The sequence below is a fragment of the Macroventuria anomochaeta genome (genome assembly GCF_010093625.1).
Source record: "Macroventuria anomochaeta strain CBS 525.71 unplaced genomic scaffold BU25scaffold_3, whole genome shotgun sequence".
Classification (NCBI taxonomy): domain Eukaryota; kingdom Fungi; phylum Ascomycota; class Dothideomycetes; order Pleosporales; family Didymellaceae; genus Macroventuria; species Macroventuria anomochaeta.
The window spans coordinates 484,134-507,618 of record NW_022985364.1 but is presented as its reverse complement, the minus strand read 5'-3'; the positions used below and the strand labels follow the sequence as shown (position 1 = coordinate 507,618).

General features: G+C 52.6%; 11 protein-coding genes across 11 annotated transcripts; 6 read left to right on the top strand and 5 right to left on the bottom strand.

Annotated features, from left to right (window-relative positions):
- Positions 1-417: 417 nt before the first annotated feature.
- On the top strand, positions 418-2,051 carry BU25DRAFT_454431 (uncharacterized protein; the record flags this gene model as incomplete). The annotated part of the gene is made up of 3 exons (XM_033709868.1): positions 418-531; positions 580-1,207; positions 1,255-2,051. The coding sequence occupies 3 exons, from the start codon at positions 418-420 to the stop codon at positions 2,049-2,051; spliced, it is 1,539 nt and encodes a 512-aa protein (XP_033566251.1).
- Positions 2,052-2,626: 575 nt separating this feature from the next.
- Positions 2,627-3,257, top strand: BU25DRAFT_454430 (uncharacterized protein; the record flags this gene model as incomplete). The annotated part of the gene is made up of 3 exons (XM_033709867.1): positions 2,627-2,704; positions 2,759-2,921; positions 3,004-3,257. The coding sequence occupies 3 exons, from the start codon at positions 2,627-2,629 to the stop codon at positions 3,255-3,257; spliced, it is 495 nt and encodes a 164-aa protein (XP_033566250.1).
- A 438-nt stretch (positions 3,258-3,695) lies between these two features.
- On the top strand, positions 3,696-4,187 carry BU25DRAFT_454429 (uncharacterized protein; the record flags this gene model as incomplete). The annotated part of the gene is made up of 1 exon (XM_033709866.1): positions 3,696-4,187. One exon carries the CDS (start codon positions 3,696-3,698, stop codon positions 4,185-4,187), a length of 492 nt encoding a protein of 163 aa, XP_033566249.1.
- Positions 4,188-5,655: 1,468 nt separating this feature from the next.
- On the top strand, positions 5,656-6,477 carry BU25DRAFT_324190 (Cu,Zn superoxide dismutase-like protein; the record flags this gene model as incomplete). The annotated part of the gene is made up of 2 exons (XM_033702269.1): positions 5,656-6,044; positions 6,099-6,477. Coding segments are annotated over 2 exons (768 nt in total), but the record flags the coding sequence as incomplete, so codon positions are not given.
- A 404-nt stretch (positions 6,478-6,881) lies between these two features.
- On the bottom strand, positions 6,882-8,191 carry BU25DRAFT_138339 (uncharacterized protein). Its single transcript, XM_033700577.1, has 3 exons — positions 7,935-8,191; positions 7,489-7,883; positions 6,882-7,419 (listed from the first exon to the last, which is right to left on the bottom strand). The coding sequence occupies exons 1-3, from the start codon at positions 8,052-8,054 to the stop codon at positions 6,999-7,001; spliced, it is 936 nt and encodes a 311-aa protein (XP_033566247.1). The 5' UTR covers positions 8,055-8,191; the 3' UTR covers positions 6,882-6,998.
- Positions 8,192-9,023: 832 nt separating this feature from the next.
- On the top strand, positions 9,024-10,016 carry BU25DRAFT_436858 (uncharacterized protein; the record flags this gene model as incomplete). Its single annotated transcript, XM_033708973.1, has 4 exons — positions 9,024-9,296; positions 9,381-9,501; positions 9,545-9,728; positions 9,857-10,016. The coding sequence occupies 4 exons, from the start codon at positions 9,024-9,026 to the stop codon at positions 10,014-10,016; spliced, it is 738 nt and encodes a 245-aa protein (XP_033566246.1).
- A 47-nt stretch (positions 10,017-10,063) lies between these two features.
- Positions 10,064-11,293, bottom strand: BU25DRAFT_358614 (uncharacterized protein). Its single transcript, XM_033703613.1, has 2 exons — positions 10,639-11,293; positions 10,064-10,588 (listed from the first exon to the last, which is right to left on the bottom strand). The coding sequence occupies exons 1-2, from the start codon at positions 10,964-10,966 to the stop codon at positions 10,170-10,172; spliced, it is 747 nt and encodes a 248-aa protein (XP_033566245.1). The 5' UTR covers positions 10,967-11,293; the 3' UTR covers positions 10,064-10,169.
- Positions 11,294-11,571: 278 nt separating this feature from the next.
- BU25DRAFT_383614 (uncharacterized protein) lies at positions 11,572-13,553 on the bottom strand (the record flags this gene model as incomplete). The annotated part of the gene is made up of 3 exons (XM_033704293.1): positions 11,572-12,155; positions 12,288-12,781; positions 13,063-13,553. 3 exons carry the CDS (start codon positions 13,551-13,553, stop codon positions 11,572-11,574), a joined length of 1,569 nt encoding a protein of 522 aa, XP_033566244.1.
- Positions 13,554-14,955: 1,402 nt separating this feature from the next.
- On the top strand, positions 14,956-17,086 carry BU25DRAFT_436855 (uncharacterized protein; the record flags this gene model as incomplete). Its single annotated transcript, XM_033708972.1, has 8 exons — positions 14,956-15,048; positions 15,102-15,191; positions 15,239-15,335; positions 15,385-15,830; positions 15,888-15,997; positions 16,048-16,528; positions 16,576-16,807; positions 16,860-17,086. The coding sequence occupies 8 exons, from the start codon at positions 14,956-14,958 to the stop codon at positions 17,084-17,086; spliced, it is 1,776 nt and encodes a 591-aa protein (XP_033566243.1).
- Positions 17,087-20,329: 3,243 nt separating this feature from the next.
- BU25DRAFT_417810 (uncharacterized protein) lies at positions 20,330-21,307 on the bottom strand (the record flags this gene model as incomplete). The annotated part of the gene is made up of 2 exons (XM_033707831.1): positions 20,330-21,121; positions 21,167-21,307. The coding sequence occupies 2 exons, from the start codon at positions 21,305-21,307 to the stop codon at positions 20,330-20,332; spliced, it is 933 nt and encodes a 310-aa protein (XP_033566242.1).
- Positions 21,308-21,441: 134 nt separating this feature from the next.
- Positions 21,442-22,158, bottom strand: BU25DRAFT_138256 (uncharacterized protein). Its single transcript, XM_033700576.1, has 3 exons — positions 21,879-22,158; positions 21,667-21,815; positions 21,442-21,542 (listed from the first exon to the last, which is right to left on the bottom strand). Exons 1-2 carry the CDS (start codon positions 22,018-22,020, stop codon positions 21,682-21,684), a joined length of 276 nt encoding a protein of 91 aa, XP_033566241.1. The 5' UTR covers positions 22,021-22,158; the 3' UTR covers positions 21,442-21,542; positions 21,667-21,681.
- Between the last annotated feature and the right edge of the window lie 1,327 nt (positions 22,159-23,485).

Sequence of the window (23,485 nt, the reverse complement as noted above, 5' to 3'; positions counted from 1 at the left end):
ATGTCAAGGTCTTATCTCAACAACCTCTCAGCTGTTCACCGGTCGTGTGTCACCATGCCGGCCTCTCGCCACTCGCCGATGAAGTAATCTGGTAAGTTCTGAGAAGCGAGCAGCCCTCGCTTCAATACTGGGCAGCTGAGATATGGCGAGCAGCCTCCCACATGACGCTCGTGTTGCTATCCAGTGACTGCATGTTGGGAGGGTGGGGGGGGGGGCTGCCGAAGTTCAGCGCCACGCGTGCTCGGTGTCGACATCTGATCGTGGCAGCTCGGCCCACTCGCGATTGAGCAAGCCTCGGCTTCTGGCGTCGCGGGACATTTGGAAGTCCTGACGCATCACGCCGCGCCGCAACACTCTTTCCTCCGCGTTCTTGTCTTTTGCTTTCTTGCGGTGATACCCCTTTGTTCTTCAGCAGCCATGGCGGACGCACTTTGCGGGCCGTCAAACGCTCTGCAGAACTTCCAGAAGCATACCTCCGTTGATCGGACCCTGCAGCAAGACCGCCTGGTCGGTCGTCATTCTCCAGCACAGGTCCGTTGGGATGTTACAGCGAAGAGAACATGAGTTCACAATAGACAGGGCTTTAGATCGTCGCCAGGCCCAAATGCCGGTGCACTGGATTCTGAGTTCGATGCCTTCCAGCAAGGTCGCCCGGGCCCGCCGCAGCCTGACTTTCAGCATTTCCCTCCGCAGTTCGCAACGCCTCCTCCACAGTTCGGGCATGCTCCACAAGCACCCGACTGGGCCTCGGACTTTCAGCGACTGAATATCACGACCCAGCCTGCGCACACCTTCCAGCAGCAGCGCCCTCAGGCAGCGAGCGCGGCGTCAGCATGGCATCAGGACTTCATGAGGCAGCAAGCCACAGCTACTCCGGCGCTGGCGCTGGCGCAGCAGCAGCAGACCACATTTGGCGGCATGTCAGGTTACGGCATGGGCGGGTTCGCGGGACCTTCATACACGCAGAACAGCTTCCAACTTGGCGCACAGATGTCACAAGTCACTCAAGGAAAGCAGGCAGTGCAGGAGCCAGCATTTGACGAGGCAGCCTTCGAGCAGGCATTTGCGCAGGCGCAACAAGATGCCTTCGCCGATGCAGAGGCAGAGGCAAAGCGAGCGCAGTCTCGAGCCATGAACCCCGAGGTGATGGGCGTGGACCGGCCAAGTGAGGATCCTCTTCTTATACGGATACGGGAAACACGGCCAGGTGTGTAGTATCATATAGCTGTGCCATGTCTACTAACACATTCCTAGCTGTATACTCGGCCATCCAAGTCTGGAGCGAAATGGGCCTCGGCCGCACCGAAGAAGCTGTATCGTACCTGGACAATATGGGCATACTGGAGAGAAGCGGCGACCTGGTACAAGACGCTAACGAAGCAAAGTGGATCGTCGATTCTTTACAACGCATCGTAAACCGTGGAGCCCCGCAAGAAGTGAAGACACGCGCAGAGGGCCTGATTGCTGCAATCAACCAGAGGGTCATGTCACAATACCCGTTGGGTGCTCGGGTACCCATGAGTCAAGAGCGGATATGGCAGGACCTGGACGAGGCTGGGTACATGAAGACTCCACAGAACGAGCTGGCCGAGCAAGAGCCCAAGCAGAAGGAGGAACAGCCAAAGATGACCGACGATGACGAGATGGCGGCGACCGCCGGACGCCTGCTAGAGAGAGTTGCGGACAACACCAGTGAGAAGTTCCAAAACTCTCAGTTCCTCGAGCTCATGCGACGGCTTCGCGATCGAGAAGTACGAGTCGAAGGCGATAAAATGGTAGAGACGAACGGCCAGCTTCCCGATGCACCTCAAAGCACAGGGAAATCGTCCACGATTCGATCTGGGCCCGACCCAGTAAACACAGCAACGCCAATCCCTGGCATTGACCCCCACATCCTCGACCACGCAGCCACCGACTTTGAGTTACCAGCCTACTACGAAACGTACGAAACCTCCCCTGACAAGTCTCCCGTCACAGGCGAGTCGTTGATGGCTGACGAGATCTCTGATCAGTTCCGAAGTTACAACGTTAACTCGTCGTACCACAGATGAACAACCAGGCTTCATACTAGCCGATGAACAAGACGAGGACCGCTGGCGCTACGCCTTGCCTGGGCACGACCCAGTGGCAAAGGGGAGACATACTCTGGAGGACTATCAGCAACAGTTGATGGCTCTTGAGGCGCAGAACAAGGAACGTCTTTTAAGGGCACGAGAAGAGCGGGCGAGGGAGGATGCTGCTCGTAGATGGTAGGCATTGAATCCAGGAGCCACGCTCAGCGCACTCAATCACACATAGAGAGATGTATAACTTATAGTGCGATGGTTGAGTCCCCGAATCATCGAAGGATACAGTGTTTGACACAGGGCCATTGGTACAGCCACGATGGTTGCTCGTAGTGAAAGGGCGTTGCTGAATGAGCAAAGATGAATCGAACCGCGCTAGTGACCATCATCACCTTCTACGGTTTGATCACAAAGCACAAATACTGCTTGCGTCACCTCGAACTGCAAACAAACGCTATCCCCACTTGACTGTTGCCCAATCCACCATTTGAGCTTTCGCGTCAACACCCGTTCAAAAACTGTCGAAGTCTCATACATCTTGCCTTGTCAATTTCCTTACAATGGCGATGCGCGTGACAATCGCAAACAACGCGAAGCAGTCGCAAAGGGCTCCACTACTTGTTCCTGCATCTGCTGCCGTAGATCCTGCAGCTACAAACTCCATTTGATCCCTGGTCTTCAAGATTGCGCAGTCAAGGCTGAAGCTGAAGAAGCCATCACGAGTCTTCGTCAAGCAACCGGGGCAAGAGCTAGTGAACGAGGAACACTGGAAAACCAACATCAAGAACGACATTGTTTTGCTTGTTTCCGCCGGAGAAGAGTATGTCAGTGTCAAGAAGGGAACGATCGTACATGGTAAGTGCACTTCGATGAGCACGTTTGAGAATGTTGATCCCTGCATGCTACAGAAAACTATTACAGTCACTGACTCTCACAGAAGATGTAAACCCCAACTGTCCCGTCAAGGTCCTCACCTCCAATGCACCAGTTGAGTCGCTCTCCATAACGCAGCTCACCACCACAGCCCACACGCTCCCAGGAATCGTTCACGCAGTAGGTCAGCCAGATCTCCACCAAGGCACCAAGTTCCCTATAGACGCTGTCTTTGCGTCGAAGAAATGCATTCATCCACCACTCAGCGGCGGAGACATTGGTTGTGGGATGGCTTGGTACAGGCTCACTTTACTTTGAAGTCAGGTTGATGGTGACAAAGGCAAGAGAGTGGCCGAGAAGCTGCGTGGTCTCGAAGGACCATGGCGCACAAGAGATTATAGGGAATTATGGCTGCAAGACCAGAAGGGCAGCTGCTCTGCAGGTGAACAGTGGGACAGCTCACTGGGAACAATTGATGCGGGAAACCACTTCACGGAGATCCAAGTGGTCGAGGAATCTATGAGCGCCTCCCCTGGGGTTCTGCGTCAGGACGACGTTGTGTGCTAGTACACTCAGGCTCACGCGACTATGGTGGTAGTGTACTCAAGAAGCATACAGCCGAGTCGCATGTCATTCTGGAAGAAGGCAGCCCGGAGGCAGTCGAGTATTTGAAACATGACAGGGGCTGTCGATATCTGGCATAACAACGTTGAGCGAGTGAAAAAGCCACCATCACCACCGCCATCCGCATCCACAATGGATGATGCCACTAGTAACCTGCAGATCGAAGACACTGAGTGCCTCCAGGAGTACGTCTACGTCCATCGCAAAGGCGCTGCGCCAACCTATGATTCGGAGACGCGTTTGCCCCTCACGCTCCTGCCTCCCCCAGGATCTCGAGGAACACCAAACCTCATTCCCCAGCCTTTTTTCTCAGCATCTACATCGTGGGGACTCAAGAGTGCGCTGTCTCTAGCTCATGGTGCTGGACGAAGCATGTCTCGAGCGAAAGCGCTCTCATCTTTGTCCCAGAAGTACAAAGAACAAAACATCCTCCAACCACGAGCTGGAGAGACTGAGGGTACTTGGGTGATTTGTGACGAGAAGGATTTGGTGTTCGAGGAAGCTCCTGACGCCTGCAAGGACGTTCAGGCCGTGGGTCAGGATTTGGTAGACGCAGGCGTCGCCACCGTCGTTGGCTGGTGTAGGGCCAGGGTAAGCTACAAGGTGAGGAACGTAGCACATTGACCATGGAGGTAGTCAAACACGCAAACCCTGGGTCATTCAGCAGCATGGACCGAAGATTGTGATTACCCTTCAGCCCAGAATGCGACGCGTGGTTCCTGCCTCTGGTGGTTAGCACAAGTACTGGTAGATTGCCTTTGCATCACATAGATGCGTATTCCCTGTTTCGACGCCGCTCTCAATGTCAGTTCAATATCGTCTGTCTTACTCTTATTTCCCATTCCCGTCTCTTTCGAACCCGCATCACCCTACCCGGCTGTTGGCAGCCGTGCAATGATTTGGAGTCCGGTCAGTTCGGCACGCGCAAAGTTGTCAACTATTTGCGTCTTTTATTCGAAACGGCCACGGTTCTGGCATTGACATTGACACGTTGGTATGTTTGCTGTCAACTGTCTTGGTTTTGTCTTTGTCCTAAAGGAACACTGGAGCGCGTGATCCAACGCCAGCGGGCCGCCTGAGTATTTTTGGAACCCCATGTTAGCCGAAGCTTAGCATTTTGCTGGAGTCCAGTGTTTACAGTAGTCTACAACACCAACACAGCGTTTGGAAGGATCATAGGGCATCGTGAGTACCTCCGCGCAGCGCTGTGCTGCGCAGTGCAGCAGCTGCAGCCATGTGGTGAAGATACACAGCAGCGTCAAAAGCTCGTGGCCCACAGTTCACCAGCCTCCCTCTGTGCCCATCACTTGCGCACCTCAGATTTTGTGCGCCCAGGTCTCTCCATTGGCCATGCCCCGGCCGTGTTCCTGCGCCAAACATCAAACTAATTGGACGCCAACCGCCAACATGTCTGGGCGTTTCAAAACAGCCCTGTGGCCGTGCGCACAAGCTTACATTCGGTCGCCGGACGACATGCAACGACCCCGTCCCTCCAATCTAGGGAACAAAGCAAGCGGTTTGGAGTGTAGTCTTTCCCCTTTGGCGCCCAGTAGTAGGCTCGGGACTGAATGAGTGATTCACCAAGAACGAGTAGCCTGCTCGGGCTTTGTGCCACCCCCGGTAAGTTTTGCTCCAGGAAGAGCGGCGCGGGGCGGCGGTAGAGCTGTGTGCTGTGTGTGACTTAGCCCCAACCTCCTGGTCGGTTCGTTCGCGGATATGACTGCGCCTGCGATGTATATAGCCAGGTATGCGCCCGCTTCAGGATGTGAGGTCACTCCTGTTTTCAGTAATAAGTGCTTTCCCCGCTGGTTGCGCTTTGCCTTCCACAAACAATCGACATCGTCACTTCTTTGTTTAAACAAGAGGTAAGAACTGCGCCTTCCCCTTCACTTTCACCTCATTAGCGAACCCTTGGCTTGTTTACTTGAACACCTCCGCGCCCCGTTTGCAACCCTATCAACAACTCTCACTCAACCCACACCCTCGATACTGTGTACATTCGCTGAACGCCCTTTGCAGTAACTCACTCTTTGCACATCACTCAACACTCGCTCCCAACATGCGTGTCCACATCCTCTCGCTCATTGCTGCGGCCTCGGCCGTCACTGCCCAGTCCTCAACCGTTGTCCCTGCTCCCGTAGTCAGCGGCAACCCCAAGGGCGCATCGTACGTTGCTACTCTGCCCGAGCAGAAGAAGTACACAGTTCGCGGCTCTGTCGCTGCAGTCTCTGCCGAGGATGGCAACGGCGTCAAGTTCACCGTCTCGATCTCTGGTCTCCCTGCTGAGGGCGGTCCTTTCATGTACCACCTTCACGAGAAGCCTGTCCCTTCTGACGGCAACTGCACTGGTACCGGCGCTCATCTCGACCCGTACAAGCGCGGCGAGGTGCCTATCTGCGATTCTAGCAAGCCTGAGACCTGCCAGACTGGTGACTTGAGCGGCAAGTTCGGCAACATCACTGCACAGGAGTGGTCACAAGAGTGAGACCTTCAAGCCGAGTAGCATCAAGAGGCATCGATCTAACAATGACCCAGATACGTTGACCTATACTCGTCTACTCGACCGGACAGCAACGCCTACTTTGGTAACTTGTCCGTCGTCGTTCACCTGTCCAACAAGACACGCATTGCCTGCGCCAACTTCACCCAGCTCTCGCTCGGCGAGGAGTCTGGCTACCCAACCTCGAGCATAATCCTGGGCACCGGTCCCTCTTCCGGCTACGCTCAACCCACCGAGAGCGGCAAGTACAACAGCAGCATCCCAGCGCCCACCGGTACCGCAACTCTTACCACCGGCGTCCTGATCTCGCCTAGCTCGGCCTTGTCGTCCGCACCCGCTGAGTTCACCGACGCTGCGCCCAAGCTCGTTAGCGGCGCTGCTGGTGCTGTCGTCGCCGTTGCGGCTGCTCTTCTGCTCTGAGCGACGTGACACACGAGTGTCGTCTGATTAGGAGTATTGCACTGTGACACCATGAGGAAAGGATGTCTCGACGAGGGATGTTTGTGCATATTGGCGTTCTGGACGATTGGCATCGATACCACTGAGCTGCATTGGCTCTTTTCTACATGGCGCGCCTGATTTAAAGGCATTTTCTTGTACATGGTCAGTTTCTCGGCTACGATAATGGGTTGGAATGTGTAATGGAGATTAAAAGTAGATACCAAATTTGAGCATAGCTTTGAGCATGGGTTTCCCTTCATACTGTGAATGTTGATTACTGCGCAGTTGCAAAACAAAGTCCCAATTACGACAGTGAACCGCGAGATTGTCCGCCCAAATTGAATCTGATTTGAAGAGTAATAGACGATGGCGAAATATTTGGGGTTCGCCACGTCTCTATGTCTTCGTATGGTACTAAAGCCGGCGAAGCTCTTCACGACCTCTCCATCTATGTCTCTGCACCATTCCCGCACGAAGCAAGCCCAAACCGGCACCTACTGCTGCCTTGCCAGCCGCTCAAGGTTGCGCTCCTCCTCATCACTATCTGGCTCCTCGCCCTTTGCACTCTTCTTAAACCTAGGCTTCTCCTCTGCCAGTGTAACCTCGAGCTTCCTTCCACCAAAGTGTCTCCCATGATTAGCCTCCCGGAACTTCTCCGCGCTCTCAAACTCCTTGAAGCGCACTGCGATAATGCCGTCTTGCTCCTTGTCAAATAGCGTGACGTTTGTGACTTCGCCAAATGTCTCTGCTTCCTCGCGCATGTCCTCCTTGATCTCGAGGATCGCGGCGTCATCTTCGTCGAGCTCGGCGAGCGTGAATGCGTGCCGTAGGATGCATACTTTTGCCCATTTGTTCTTTTTCGGGGCGAAGGTTTCGGCGATTTCGTCTTCATTGTCGGACCATTCTGCGAGTTTGCTGTCCCTCGCGTTAGCGTGCTACACTGTGTATCTAAGACGGTGGAGCAGGTAAGGAGTCTGGATGTACCGGTTCAGCTCCGCCCTGTTGCGCTCCGAAGCCTTCTTATCCTTGCGCGTCAGCTTTGACGCGATCTCGTCGCCGTCTTTGTGCTTTTTGTACGAGAAGTCTGCTTCTTTGACGCGGATCGTGCCCTGCGATTGGTCCTCGATGCGGAAGTAGTACTCGTCCATCATCCTGATTGCCAGGTCGACCGAGTCCTTTTTGAAGTATACGATCAGGCAGTCGCCGTTGAAGTTGCCCTCGTCATCCTTGTACATCTTAATGCGCTTGTTGCCGTCTGCGCCCTGGTCGATGATGCCGTACTTCTTAAATTCGTCCTCGATCTCTTGTTCGTTGGTGTCGCGCGGGAGGTTGCTGACGTAAATCGCTCGGTTTTCTTGAACCTTGGGCTTTTTGTTGGCCTGATCGTGTTCGTCAGAGGGTTTGGCAGTTGAGCTTGGGAAGTGACTTACCTCAGATCCCTGTACATTCTTACGCTTCTTGCTGGCAGGGTCAGTCTGTACATTCATAGGAATTTCGGAGGTGACAATGTCAGCCTCGGTCAGAGGGTTGTCGACGATCTCATGAGTCATTTTTGCTGTGATACTCGACAACTTTAAGCCAATTAGACGCTCTTGACTTCCTCCTGGTTAAGCAATTGAACAGACGGTGCGAAGGAGCTACCGTAGACGGGCTGTATCAGTGCTAGCTTGGAAGAGTGCGTCGAGGTCAAGAAACTTCGGCGCAATACTGCTTGGTTCAGCCAGTAAGGGACGGGTTGAGGCACCAAGACAGATAGTGATCCGGCGAAGCTTTACGACAGCGCGTCGCAATGTTCTGGCGACGCGGTTGGTGGTGGTAGACAACTTCAGAGCTCGTTCCTATCGACAATGGCAGAAAAGCCCGGCGGTAAGCTAGGCGGCAGAACACGTGACTGGCGATGACGACGTCGTTTTTCCGGTCCAGATGAGGATTTCAGGAAGTGGTGGCCTTCAGAAGTGTGGTCAGGACCGCTGTTTGAGATACCCTTCGTTAGTCTCTCGAAAGGGCCTGCCCTTGAATGCCGCCATCTCGAGGGCGCGGATGGACCTACACAGCGCTTGGCGAGATGTAGCGATGACCTTGAAGATGCTTGTAACAGCAGCAAGTCGCGACGTTGTGGAAGGTAGTAGTTTCGTTGTTGGTGAAGCGTGATGGATGAATGAAGCTCTGACCGGTGAATGATGCAAGAGCTCCGGACTCGCTTACGCATGCAGCCGGCCCATTGAACCCTTGTTTCTGAGTGCATGCACAGGCTACGATCTTCAACTCCCTCTAAACCCCACCTGGGCACCATCTGTCTCCCGGATGAGGCGCGACTGCGGCATCGAGCGTTTCCGAGCGGATTTTTACTACTCACGAGTAAACCTTGCAGCCGGTGAAGCTGCCCCTTCAAGATGGGTAGAGCTCTATTAAACATGTGGTTACCGCCGCTGCTAGTGTGCCCTCCATTCCAGCTGTTGACTTGAGCTTACGAGCTTGTTTTCGCACTGTCTGCCTTCATACCTCCAACCTTTCACGTCATGCGGGACCCAATCCCACCGCTAACGATGCTGGTCCACCTCAGTCAACCTCTGGCTGACAAACTGGACCTGAGGACTATGCCTTACCATGTCCATGAAATCCTACTAGGCTTTCTTGCATACTACTTCATCCTTTATGGACTTTCGCCAGCCATTTCTCAACTCGTGTGCCCCAAGACTTACACAGGCTTCAACTGGTGCACACGACTGAACTCTGATACTCACTGGGTTTCCAAGATCCAAGCGCTCTTCATTAATGGTGCTGCTCTGTATGTGATCTTCTTAGACCCAGAGAGAAAGGAGATGGACTGGAAAGGCAGGCTGTGGGGATACACACCAGCTAGCAGCATGGTCTAGGGCTTCGCAGCTGGCTACTTCTTGTGGGATCTCCAAGTCTGCCTACAACACTTCCGCATCTGCGGAGCTGGTGCCTTGGTACACGCCACAGGGTGCTCTGGCTATAACGTGCATTGGCTTCGTAAGTATACATGGAAAGGTTAGCCCGAACTGCACTCATTTAGAACAGAAGCCCTTTGGAAACTACTACGGCCTATCGTTCATCCTGTATGAATTATCGACACCCTTTCTAAACGTCCACTGGTTTTGCGACAAGCTGGGTCTTACCGGATCGAAGCCCCAACTGTATGATGGCATTGCACTGCTCTTTACCTTCTTTGCTTGCTGTATTGTATGGGGTACTTACTAGTTGGTCTTGATCTACTCGGACATCTACAAAGTTTTGACAACGCCGACGTCCCAACTGACGAGTCCGCTCCTGGACGACGATGTGTGTGGACGTAATGCGAGTGGCAGAGCATACGGCGGACCGTTAGCTGTGAGATAACCGAACTGCCTATGTGGTTGGTGACGATCTACCTGGTGGGGAACACAGCGTTGAGTATCTTGAGCATATACTGGTTCAGCCAGATGGTGAAGGCTGTGAGGAAGAGATTTGTACCGGCCGAAGAGGTAAAGGCAAAGAAGGATAAATAGTTAGGGCCGAGGATAATGTCGTGGTGGGAGCCAAATCTGGGATGGAAGACGATTTCAAGATTATCCTAAGCAAAGTCCATATTTCACACTCACCTTGCAAATACCCTTATGTCACGATCTTGCAATCGAAGTGCTTTGGTATTGGGTATCTTCTCAACGACTGAAGCCAAGCTCCTTGATGCCTTCCTCGATTGGTACTTGGTCATCCACACTCTTCATGGGGTAAGCCCATTTGACGATGCCTCGCCCGTCAATGGCGTATGCGCCTCCAGTCTGCCATCTGCAACCCCCTTCCCCAACTTGTTGTCCCCACACGCCTTCCTTCTTGCCGAGCATGTACTGGTTGTACCCGTTCCGCGGATTGAGTAGATGGCCCCAATTCGAAATACCTAGCCCCCACAGGGCATATAATTCCCGACTCTCATCTACGATGATGTCTAACATCCACGGCCCACCTAGTTTCTTGACCCATTCGTTGGTGGCGGCCTGGGTGCAATGTGATACGACGATGAAGTGTATTGAGGTATGTCGGTTCGCTAACGATCGCAGGTGAAGAAAGAGCTTCTCTGTAACTACACTCAGTTAGTTCTGCGAACGACGAAACCCAGCAGATATTACGTACAAGGACAGCCACAGTATCTCAGGAACAATACAACACAAGGCCTCCCGTCGACTGCAGGAAGCCGGAGCTTTACACCAGACTGTGCCCTGTCACCTGCAATTGGCGCCGGTTGTACTGAATTCTGAGTTGGAGGTGGAGTCGTCCAAGAAGCGAAGGCTTTAGGTGGTCCCCATTTGACGTTGGCAAAGGGATTCGACAGACCACCTCCTTCTGAGTCCTGAGCACCTTTTGTGCTCTTCGATTCACTGGCAGCAAACGGGTCTGGTATCTTAACCCCGCCCAGTCCGGCCTTTCGCAGTGCGATTTGGGTTGTGAGTTTGCTAAGCATGGCGATACGGACGGAGTTGATTCAAGCCGCGGACGAGGGTTGTATTATGCTCAAGAGCAAGGGGCGAACAGCGTGGCTAGCTGACAGAGGAGTTGGAAAAGCCGACGAGCAATCGGGATTACCGAATCCTATGCAGGGAGGCTCACTTTTGAGGCGTAGCAAAGAAGCGTCTAAAGCGTGCAGCGCGTTGAAACGGGGGCTGTCGCACGGACGCGACAGCTAAAGATCTAGAAACATTCGAACGTGTTCTGACTGAAGTCGCGACAACTTGAACGTGAAGCCTTGTCATGACCCAATGTTGCCATGACCTGGAAGATCGCATTGTTGATGCTAGCGTTGACGATGGACCTTCACAAGTCTCGAGGAAGGCGCGTAGGGTCACATGTGGAAACGCGCTAGCCGTCACTGCAGAAAGACCCTGTGAACGGCAGGAGGTCTTTCCTTCTCCATCATGAACAACTGCAGACAACTAAACGCGTACATGTTGACAGTATGCAAAGCTCGTATAGCTTGATTCATCTTCAACATTAGTTTTAGACCGAAAGTGTCAGTGTCAAAACGCGAAAAGGGTATCCAGAAATCACAGCTCAGCCACCCATCAACTCTCAAGGTCGTTCATGTCGCAGACTCTCCCCTACAGAGGCCCACCTTTTGTAAGCATACAACGAGCGACACTCCAATACCGTCTTCCTTTTCAGACACTCTTGCACAATGATCTCCTCTTCCCACCACCATTTCGGCTCGTCAGGAAGATCCTCGACGAACGGACCCCAGATATCCTTCCACAGAGCTTGGCCAATCATGGTCGAAAGCTCTTTCTCAGTGTCATCTGAGCTGCGATCGAAAGCGCATGGCAACGCCAGTCCCTGATCGTTGTTTGCACTCAGCTCGAAGCCTGCCTCCGCCAACCAGCCAGGGACTAGCGAGCACGGTTTCGAGCAACGGAAAAGCTTCTCTAGATTCACCGATAGTCTGTCTTCGATCCACATTCGCATCATGGGACCAGCCGTTCTGCGCACGGGAGCAGCGTCCATGATTCTGATCTCAAGCAGGCCGCCTGGGGTGAGTAGCTTATAGCACTCGCGGAACAGCTCCGGTAGCTTCGCAGAAGGGACCAGAGACGGCAAAGTCGATGCGCGTATATGCGAGAAATAGTCTTCCGGGTATGGTAAAGGCACTGTGCCAAACTCTCGTACTGTCAAGTAAGACACATTGCTGGGAAGGGAAAGAGTGCGTTGCGGTTTGGTAGTAAGGAAGTGCACCGTTTGGCCTGGGTGCATTGCAGATGATTGGTAGACCTCAGCTGACATCATTGTTAGACGATACACAACAGTACAGCTCGAGCATACCGTCCACTTACAAAGGTTACCGTAGAGCTCCAGGATCTTGCCTGTGTCACACTGCGGTTTCGGAATGATCCGGGCCTTGCCTAAACTTTGCAGTTGGAACCCTGTCAATAGCCAGAGTTGTTGTTCGAGCAGTTCTTCTTCCGAGTCTGCAGGTTCTTGCAAGGATTCCTTCAGCCTGTCTAAGACAAGGTGTGGACCTGCGCTCTCCAGCCTCTGAATGAAACGCTGAAATCGCGTTCGCACGAATGTGTTGTTCTGTGTACCAGTGACCTTGATTGATTGAGATGCTGACGTTTTGCGAAAGCCTTTAGGCACCGTCATTGGCGATAGACTGTCCCACTGAGCCAGTGGTCTGCACGCGATTATCTTCGTCTCCAGCTCATTCTGCTTCGTAGTATCCGGAGTCGCATCCTGAAGATAAGATTCCTCATCCATACGAGTCTCGATCCTTGGGACCATCGTCCTCCTGCAACAATCGGTCAGTTGGCACGTTCACAAACACACATGGATTGCTGACCGTTTCTCTCTGCTGAGTACATCAGCTCTCGGGACTGTTGCGAGTTTCTGCTGTTCACAAAACCCAACACTCGTCCGTGTACCAGTCGAAGCAAGGGAGTACGGCTCGCATCCATGCAGTTCATCGACCCCACTCAGAGCTTCGGTCGGAGGCGTCTTCACTTCCCAGTGATGGTCGCCTATCATGCGAGTTAGCTCAGAGATGTACCTCATTTGTAAGCTGTGATTCACGTACGCGAAGATGTAGAAACAATGGAGTGTGTGTAGCGGGAAGATATGTCACCTTCAAGCTCTGGGACATCACACTCCAAAAGATCCATAGAACCTCCAGAGGGTAGGTTTGGGGACAGCGATTTCGAGAATGTGTAGGTCGGCTTTGGAGCAGGATCCTTAAGTTGGTGTGGAAGCTCGAGCTCCCATGTTGGAAAGTCTCTCGCTACCGATTCGTGGACGGGTTGAAGTGGTGTTGGGCCAGATCTCTGCTGGGAAGTCGAGCTTAGACTCGTTACTGATCGCCCTTTGATTGAAGATTTTGAGGAAGCTTTCGCCTTGATTTTGTTCAGCCCAGACGTCCACCACTCCTGTCTATCAGTTGAGTTGGAGCTCCTGGAGGTCACCGAGGTCCTAACTGAGGGTGTCCCAGACGATCTTTTCCGAGCTTTGCGTTCTTTCCGCTGCCCAACACTTTCTCCTATCTGCCATGACAGATCGGCCGCGAACATTGTCAATCGTCCTCTGGGGGTCGTGTACTGGGGCAGTCACCAAGCTAGACTCCAACAGCTCCGGAGGAGAATGAGCGAAGAAGTATCACAAGTTATGACAATCGCACGTCAGAGATATCACAGCCGACACAGCGGATTGCGCAACGGGTCCTTTCACCACGCTAGGGAGGCTAAGAGATTCCGCCTGCGGCGTGGTTTCATTGGCTCAATCAAGCAGAACAGAGAGAGTCGTCAAGTTCAGGTTGAGGAAGAGCCACCCTCTGCACAAGCTGTCGTACCAGAACGCCAGCGCGCAAACCGATTGTTGGACCGTGATGGGCCTCGGGATCCTACCCATGTCACTGGGGTTGTGATCCACACGTGGTAAGCGCGTGTCCAAACTCTCGCACCGACAAGACGTCTGTCGGGAAGGGAAAACGCCCATGTCGTACTGCAGGGACAGGTGGCTAGCATATCTGCGCCGCAAACCACAATGTTCCAGGTCGCCGTCATCTTCGGTGGCTTACCTTGGCTCATAGCAAAACGCAGTTGGGCCGGGGATACAACAGTCAGACGGCCGGCTGGAAGTGAATCTGAGACTGTCAAACCTACCCAAGGCAGCCAGTGGGCAACTGTGGCGGATGATCGCTCTAGTCTGCACCATTACAAAGTTTATCTTCCACGATAAAATTCGAGGATTACACCATACACAATCGCAAAATAAATGCGGGAGGAACAGACCGGTGTGAACTGAGGATTCCGCGGCAAGGCCGGTGGATGGACAGAGGTTTACCGGGCTGTTCGTTTCACAACAGATGCATCTGCGGAGCAAGAAACATGGAGTTGATCTCTCGTCCACCAGTCACAATGCAGCTCTGATCTGCATCGGCTGTTCCTGAGGGTCATGACTAGGGCGATTGGGCAACCCCTGACTCGGTTCGGCAAGCCACAAAAGCACAGCACTAGCTCACCAATCCCAGTTCGACTTCGAGCATCTCCACTGCGACACAACGCTATTCCGCTGTGGGCATCCCTTGTACAACGTCCAGGTGCGCGCCTCGCGCTGCGGCCGTGCTGTTATTTGCAAAATGACGGTTCATCGGCGCTGCAATTGTTGCTGGCATCCGATGCATGCGTACCTGCAACTCGCCCCCACCTGCAACATTCATTGATCGTCAGAAGACGTTATAGCCTTGGACACCTCAGTGCAACTTCCGCACATGGACTGAACTCCGGCTTCGAGTTGCCCTGTTGTCTACAACTGTCGTTCGATCCTTCTATGATTCAACCTCCTTGCAGCTTTGTTAACAACGCGTAATTCGGCACTGTCACGATAGATCAGAAATCGCCGTCTCGTCATCACTCGTTACTTTATCTCTTTTCAGTTCCTTGATTACTCTTCCTTGAAGGCATCATTCACAACATGGAGTCTCTTTGGCTGTACCTTGAGAGGGTCAATACCTTCATCGGCGCTTCAACATTTGGGCGAGTCTTCCGACTCGAGGGCTGTGGACATGTAAGTGTTTTTCTTTTCGCGCCAAACGTGTATGCCACTCACAAGCAATGCAGGAGAAAGAGATCAAAAACTCACGGATCACTACTGAGATCCGTGCCGGCTTGACAACGTTCTTCACCATGGCATACGTCATATCTGTCAATGTGCGGACCACTACCTAGCAAGAGCAGAGCGTGACTGACAGTCGAAGGCCTCGATTCTAGCTGACACAGGCGGTAACTGCGTATGCAACGATGCTGTCGATCCACTATGTATGAACAACGCTGAATATACAGTCTGCGTTCAAGGTCAGTGTCATAGCAACGTTTACAGCTCAGCGTTGCTCACTATGGGCAGATCTGACCCGATCACTTATCACAGCAACTGCGGCTATTGCAGGCTTCAGCTCCGTCTTGTTTGGTTTCCTTACCAATATGCCAGTTGCCCTCGCACCTGGTATGGGCTTGAATGCATACTTCGCCTATCAAGTCGTCGGCTACCACGGCAGTGGTATTGTACCATACAAACTCGCGCTTACAGCTGTCTTCATCGAGGGCTTTATCTTCATCGGCCTGTCATTGATTGGTATGCGGCAGTGGCTCGTCAAAGTCATTCCAAATTCACTCAAAATTGCCACGGCCTGTGGTATCGGACTTTTCCTTGCTTTGATCGGCTTGAGCAACAATGCTGGTATTGGGGCGATCAGCGGGGCTAAGAGTACACCACTGGAGATTGCGGGTTGTGCGGATCAGTACAAAGACGAGCTAGGTATCTGTACGAGCCATAAAATGACATCTCCAACAGTAAGTCGACAAGAGACTCCATGTGTACTGGCTTTTTCACTAACGCTGGACTATTAGCTGTGGATCGGACTTCTGTGCGGTGGTATTGTCACCTCCTATCTGATGATGTTCAAGGTCAAAAGTGCCATGATTGTAGGCATCTTGATCGTTTCCATAACCGCATGGCCGTAAGTAGACAGGCGTCTTGTTCTGAGTTACGTGACTTACATTTTTGTAGACGCGGCACCAATGTGACCTACTTTCCTCACACTGAGGCCGGCGATGACCGGTGGAACTACTTCAAAAAGGTTGCCTATTTCCATCCCATCGACCACACACTGAACACATTGGACTGGAATGTTGGGCAACATACCTCTCAATTCGTCCTCGCTCTTTTCACATTTCTTTACGTGGATATCATTGACTGTACGGCTACATTATACGCACTGGCTCGGTTTTGTGGCGCAGTGGACCCAGAGGATGGCGACTTTCCTCGGTCAACACTGGCCTATTGTACAGATGCTTTCTGTATTTCTGTTGGCGCTCTTCTGGGTGTCTCCCCGGTCACAGCCTACATTGAGTCTGGAGCTGGTATTGCAGAGGGTGGCAAGACCGGCTTGACTGCGATTACGACCGGTCTTTGCTTCATTGTTTCTATGTTCTTTGCTCCTATCTTCGCATCTATTCCCCCGTGGGCAACAGGGAGCACACTCGTTATTGTGAGTTCTCTTTATCGTCTGCTTTACATATATTGACATAACCATAGGTTGGGTGCTTGATGATGCGTCAAGTCGCAAACATCAACTGGCGATATATTGGAGATGCCATTCCCGCTTTCGTTACTCTCATGTTCATTCCGTTCAGCTACAGTGCAGCTTACGGTCTGATTGCTGGTCTTATGACCTATACTGCACTCAATGGCATGGCTTATCTCACTGAGCTAATCTCTGGTGGCTGCATTGTCCCTGACGATGCAGATGCTCGCGAGTACTGGTCCTGTAAGTCCCCGTGATCATACATGATAGCTATGAAACTAACCAAACCGCTCAGTCAAACCACGTGGCGGAGGCCCTTGGTTCTTCAAGGCTGGAAAGGACCTTGCAGACCGTTTCAATGGCGGTCGCAAAAATGACGGCTCTTCGGTCAGAAGCGGCGCCTCATCCTGGCACCACGAGAGGATCGGATCTAAAAGCTCCAACCGGGAAATGCACACAATGACCATCAAGCCAAATGACCCTACGGATCCAAGACTCGAGAAGGTATTGCGGAAGCTCTGAGCTTCACAGCAAGGATGTTACTCGTCTACTGTACATATCGATACATCTTCAAACAACAAATAGCGGGGTCATACATAATCATCTCAAAGCAACTGCATATCTCACCTGTAAGCGCTGATACCTGCTGTTTACCACCAAGTTCCCTGTTGAACACATTGCTGGCAAGGGTGACTTAACCTTCAGGTTCGGCATCGATGCCTTCCGTGAAGTTCTTCCCAGCTTAAGCGACTGCGCTTTCCGCTGGCGGCGGCTTCACCACTATCACGAAGCTGAAACATCACGGCCACTAAGATCAACCTTTAAGACAAGGTACCCTCTGCCCATGTTTTCTAGGCATCCAGTGCAAGCCTTCCATCAACATCGAATATATGGTCAAGACATGACGGTATTGCAGTTCTAACGAAGTCCAGCCTGAATGACATATACGCCATCAACCGCAATGGCACGTGTTCTGGCAATGGTCATCTATCTCCAAGCCTCGAGTGTTGGAGATCAACACTGTGGCTGTTCATCAAACCTTCTTCCTGACTCGAGGCTGAACACGAAGCTCTAGCTTCTCTAGCCCCATTCGTGCCGTGCCTTCCCGTCCGGTGAACCCGTGAGTAAGTATACATGTAGCCCTCCTCACCATTACAACCCATTTTCTCAGTTCCTTGTCTTTCAATTGACTCCGCAAACGCACAGCAGGCAACTTACTCGTCGTTATCAGGTACCTGTTCGTAAATCATTTCGTCTATCTGACGCGCCGAACAGCCTGAGGTCTGCGGCGACCTCGAACAGGCATCAAGCATGAGCCTGGACTCTGAGGTTCGGCCGTGTAGAGCCGACACCATGCTTAAAGTGAAAGCCGCATTATCATGAAGAAGCTTTCCCATGCAGTCAGCATCGAACTCATTGCTCAGTCGCAGAATTACCAAAGGTCCAGGTCACGGACACAAGCTTCGGAAGAATTGTTTGCTTTTTGTCAAGCTCTGGTATAAGAAGCAAAGAGATGTCGATTGGCGAGGTCAGCCGGAGAAGCAAGAATGGACGTTGTATGCATGAGGCCGTCGCAAAATGAATTTGCAAATAGTAAGACTCCTTATTGCTCTTGCTTTCGGCGCCATCTCATCAACTCGATATTGCTTCTTCGTGCGACGTTCTTACCAATGACGGCACAGCAACTGCCTTGAACCTGCAGCGACAAACCTTTCAACTTCACATTCCCCTGCACCACGCGTATGCTGCACAACCACACCTTCATGCAAATCAGCAAACCTATCAACCAACGGCCAGACCTGCAAGATCTGATGCGACCGACAAGGCGAGCAGAATAGATTCGCAACGCGAACCTGCGCCCGTTATCCGTCATGCTATTCTTGTGCCTGTTGCACGGCTGCCGCCCGGTAGTTCGATATATGCGCACAATTGCGAGCCCCATTTATTGCGACCAGGTCTGTTATTGATTGCGCTGGATGTTGAAGGCTGCATCTATCAAGACGAGAGCCGACAGTAAACGGTGAGCCATGGTCGGCGATTTGGTGAATACGGTGTGCCTGGCAGATACACACATGGGTGAGCGGTCGAGTGATCTTCTTCAACGGCCGGCCCTTACGAAGTCGAGATACTGATGCATGCATTAGCTCTTGGCGAGGATCTCAACGTCGCGTTCGCGTTGCTTCTTCGTGCTTACCCACGAAAGGCACGACACAGTCTATCATTCAAAGCTCGCAACTTCGCCCACCACTCATCGTACGGGACCGGCTCTCGGACCGGCTGTCGACTTCGATTCTTCTGTTACCGTAGCACTTCAAGGACCCTCTTCCAGATATCTGGATGTTCTCGTGGCATCCTGGTCCACATCCTGGTCCTTGTCCTGGTCCTGGCCTTTGTATACACACGGCGCCCTGCAGCCTACATACACGACCCTCAGTCTATCGAGACAATTTCCACCACGCTTATTTCGTTGTCCGCCTTAGCTGCGCGGAGTGGAAATTCAGACGTTGTGCTTACGCCCTTGCAACCGCTTGGCCATGCTGTGCAACGCAGTCGTGCAATTCTTGAACATCAGGAGCGGTGAGCAGAACGCGCGCTTGGGTGAGGGGTCAAAACTTTGAGGTGATACCACATTTGCTTCTAGGATTTACCCTTCAAGTCGCAGAAGGGTCAGGCAAGACGGATATCGATGGTCCACCAGTGACGTGAAGATGGTATGTTCGAAGAGCGCGGTGCATTGGGCGGCAAGTTTGCCAGCGCGAAGGACCTCAACAACACTGCACTCACTGATTTCTTCGTAGAAGCCCACGTCAAGGCCATTGCCGCATGATGACCGCTTCAGATGCCTACGAATTCCCGTACGCCCACGTCGCATTCAGTCACGCTTCCGCTGTGTAGCCGACGTACATGTCGGCGGTGTCTCATACCAGACCACAGATCCCACTCTTCCGATACGAATCGTACGCCTCGTGGCGCGACGAAGACTCACTTGACGCCTCAAGAGTCTTTGACCTTTTCTTACCAAGCACAACGGACGTTACTTCAGTTTGCTTGCTTGACCCTAGTCAGGCTGCTCAAGGGTACTCGTTTGGACGCATAGCACGGAAGGCATCATACATCTTGCCAATCTGCTATTGAGTATCGCAAGATCGAAGTATTTCTCTCCAGTGACCAAGCTCTCATATTGTACAGGGGCGGAAGCTACGATTACTCGTCTTGGCCATGCACGGACTTTCGCGGTTCCTTACATTCAGATCTCTCTTTAGGTCTTCTCCACGTTCAATTGCCCAGAACTTGCGTAACTTTGTCTTGTCTGACGCCGTAAAACCGGGGAATTGCAGACCATGGCCGACTTCTTATATAACAAGGCTGGTAAGAGTATTGTGCACCGGAACAACGAATGCTAAGCAATCAAAAGCATCACCCAGATGTGAGGTGCAGACACACACATCATCACTTCAAACCAAGGACAGGATGCCCTTGTTACGACTGCTTGAGATAAATTGATCGCTCACTACACATTGAACCTTGGTCAAAGTATGCATGTGTTAGAGCTTCACAACTATTTGTCAAACCAAACCATCGTTCATGTATTCAGAACTAGCTATGACACGACAAACACATTCCTTCCATGACAGTGTAGAACCCCAGATAGACGTTAATCGTATATTTGATCAGTCGCACTTATGTAAGCCGTCATCATTATCATCGTATCGTACAACCTATCCTTCCCCTTAGTTCCAAAAACCCCTCCAACAAACCCAAACATCAAAACGTGTTCCCAACCTTCTTAGTCTTCCCCCTCCCATTCACAGCCTTAACACTCACCGCCGTAGCCATCAATCCCAACCCAGCCGTCTGGTCCTGATGATCCCTTAATCGAGTACTAAACGAATCAACCCTCTTCTGCGCCTCCCTGATCTCCTTTATGTAATCCGCATACAGCCTACTCCCACCCATCGACCTCGGCGGCAGATTATGAACAGTGCTGCCTCTAAGCGGCGACGTCCCAGCCGTCGCGACGCTCGAAGGACTGGAGCGAGGCTGCCATCGCTCAGGCGTGTGGTCCAGCGAACGGAAACTGTTGTGGGTCTTCGCACACGCGCGAGGGAGGACGGGGCCAACGAGTCCGGTGCCAGTAGGCCACATACTGGGCATGCTGCTAAGATTCGGCAGACTATGCGGGTGCGTCGCCTCCTGTTTATCCACCACGATAATCATGATCACGCCGACTTTCCCGTCCGAGCCCGTCAGCGGCGTGCAGTGTATCCACCGTGCCTTGCCCTCGACGATCTCCATGTCGCTTGTGGCGATGCTGGGTCTATTGTCATTCGTGGGAACTTTGAGTTGTGTGTGTGTGCTAGGTCGCGATACGCGCGTTAGCCAGGAGACTTTGGCCGTGACGCCGATACCTTGGGCGAGTGCTTCGACGCGCGATGCGCGCACGTGTTCGGGGCCACCGATGTGGTCTTCAAGTTTGGATTGGCAGAGCCCAGGTATGCGGAGGGAGGGGGAGGTAAATATCATGCGCAGTGAGGGATAGGGGTGGACGAGGATGTACTGAAGCTGTCAGTTGTGTGAGGGGGTGGAGGGGGAAGGACGCACGTTTTGGTATACTCCCGGGACTTGGCCGGAGTAGTGGGAGCGGAGACCGTCTTGAGATATGCACTCTTCTATGCCTACGAAGCGTCTTTGTGTAAGACTGTGTGGTATTCTTGGGGTATTCGGTCGAGAGTCGATGCGCATTGTCTCACTGTCTCTCATGGATCCCTTCTCTTCATCGTTCAAGAGATCAACAAAATCTTGTAGTGCCTTTAATGTTGGTCGGTTATCAAGTGGATCCACGATGGGTGTACAGGGCGATCTCCGGAGAACAGCTGATGGAAAGAGTCGATCGTCTTGCCCCCTTCGATCAGTTGCGTTACGTCAATTCGAGCGCCGATGAAGTAGCGGACAGCTCCTTTGTTGTCCTTGAACGGACCTGGGTGTGTTAGCGCTGGACAGGTGTTGGAGATAGGCAACCGTACGAGTGCTAGAAAGGAGTGCCATCTTGCCGACTGTGTGCTGTCAGCCTCAAGGCCAAGAATCAATCCTTCGGTACTCACTACTGCACCATAGTCTCAGCGACCTCTTTTTGCTCCTGAAAAGCCTTGTCCATCCTTGCAATGGCACGCTTGTCGGTCTCCGGCCCCTGAAGAAAGCGACAAGCTTTTCCGATCGCATATCCACTTCCATGTTGAGTAGTGTTGTAGAACTGTGGGGAACACGATCAGTCGCATTCATCAACGAGCAGGCGTGATATCGCAATCGTGCTTACCTTCTGATGCAAACACGATCGGATTACCCGCTTGTGTAGCATCGCTCAGGCAGTAAACTTCGGCCAGACCGTGTACAAGCTCACGCATAACTGGTGTATTTCCCCCCAACAATCTCCTTATTGAGCAATTCCGTGACAACATCCACCACGTTGAAGGTTATATATGTAGGTAAAGCCTCGGCGACTAGATCCTCCAGGGCGCGCTGAGACAGTTGCTCGAACCTTGGATCCAGAGAAGCAGCACTAGCTTTTGTTGGCCAGCTCGGTTGTTGTGTTATTTGGTCTGCCAGCGCATTGGCATACTGTATCGCCTTGAGAGCCTTCTGCGAGTCCAGGTACCGCACCAGGTTGGGACGCAATGTGCGCGATATCGCATAAGGAACGTGGTGAATCGCTGGAGCTGGGCATTGTCCTTGAGGATGACGTTCAGGTGGTCGACTGAGAATAGACGCTCGGCCATGAGCTCAGCGCGTCTACCCGTCCGTAAGGGCATCGCTCAGGTCTTCGTCCATGGTACGGGAGCGGGAGCGGAATGGCACGATCGAGGGTCGCAGACCTCCCATGCCGCTGTATATGGCCAAAACCCCGGGCCCACTCAATGTCTCCAGGTCACCGCCGGCTAGATCCTAGATGACGCGAACGACCCGGGGTTGTCGTCTTGAGCGGAGCTGCACGATTGCAATAGACCCGCGTATTGCTGCAGGTAGATCGAGCTACTTGTTAGTGTCGTTAGAGTTGGGATTTGGAAGGGTTGCAGGGTCACAGCAAGAACATGGCACAACGAATCGCATCGCCGCTTGAGGTTCTCCAGGCAAGCAGACCGAGAACTATCGATCTGGTCACGTGCCCAGCATAGATGCTGGAAATTTCAAGGTCATGTTGCTGGTTGCTTCAGCGACGGCCTTGATCTGAGTAACGATGATTGCGTTTGCAAGCACGATCGGCTTTGAGGAGTCAACCCGTCTCGAACATGTCGAATGCAGGTACCAGCTACGGTACCAACAGCGCGGAGACATACAAAGTCAGGAAGCTGACGTTGCGGGTCGTCATCCGGAGAACATGGGCCAGAGCGAGCCCGCTGGCGATGACTTGCTCCGGGTGTGGTTGCTAGTGCGGGAAATGTTGATGGAGTTTGTGTGGTCAAATGTTGAAAACGCCATGCAGGATGCTAAATGACGTTGGATGAATCGCTGTGAGAGCTGGTCTGCCACTCGGACGCTCGGGAGAATGGCGTGTACTCGTGAAGTCGTTTTCCGACGTGTGAGGAAACGACATCAGCTGACTAAATCATGTTTGTTTGATGTCTGCCGTTTCTCAAACCCATGTACGAGAGTGCTGTAACGGCAATATCGGCCAAGGATGCAGTAGCGAAGCCATTGACGTTGTAAACTGCCCTCACGGCATGATGGCAGGCACTACGATGTACTTTGAGCAACATGACGAGGATGTCACGTCGAGTTTCGCGAGTTGCGTCTCAAAGAGCTACAAAGAGCATCGAAGGCATGAAAAGTCAAGAGCAACGAGCGTTCTGGACGAAGGAGACCAAGCTAGTGACTGTTTGAGGTTAGCTTGTAGCGGACAAGCGAACGTCAGGCTGCCGCTGCAAG

Coding starts and splice junctions, on each gene's coding strand:
- BU25DRAFT_138339 (XM_033700577.1), bottom strand. CDS start 8,054: ATGACTCATGAGATCGTCGACAACCCTCTGACCGAGGCTGACATTGTC. Junction 7,884..7,934: donor AGAATGTACAGGGATCTGAG/GTAAGTCACTTC, acceptor GAACACGATCAG/GCCAACAAAAAGCCCAAGGT. Junction 7,420..7,488: donor AACAGGGCGGAGCTGAACCG/GTACATCCAGAC, acceptor CGCGAGGGACAG/CAAACTCGCAGAATGGTCCG.
- BU25DRAFT_358614 (XM_033703613.1), bottom strand. CDS start 10,966: ATGCTTAGCAAACTCACAACCCAAATCGCACTGCGAAAGGCCGGACTG. Junction 10,589..10,638: donor GAGATACTGTGGCTGTCCTT/GTACGTAATATC, acceptor AACTGAGTGTAG/TTACAGAGAAGCTCTTTCTT.
- BU25DRAFT_138256 (XM_033700576.1), bottom strand. CDS start 22,020: ATGTTGTCACGGAATTGCTCAATAAGGAGATTGTTGGGGGGAAATACA. Junction 21,816..21,878: donor GATCGTGTTTGCATCAGAAG/GTAAGCACGATT, acceptor TGTTCCCCACAG/TTCTACAACACTACTCAACA.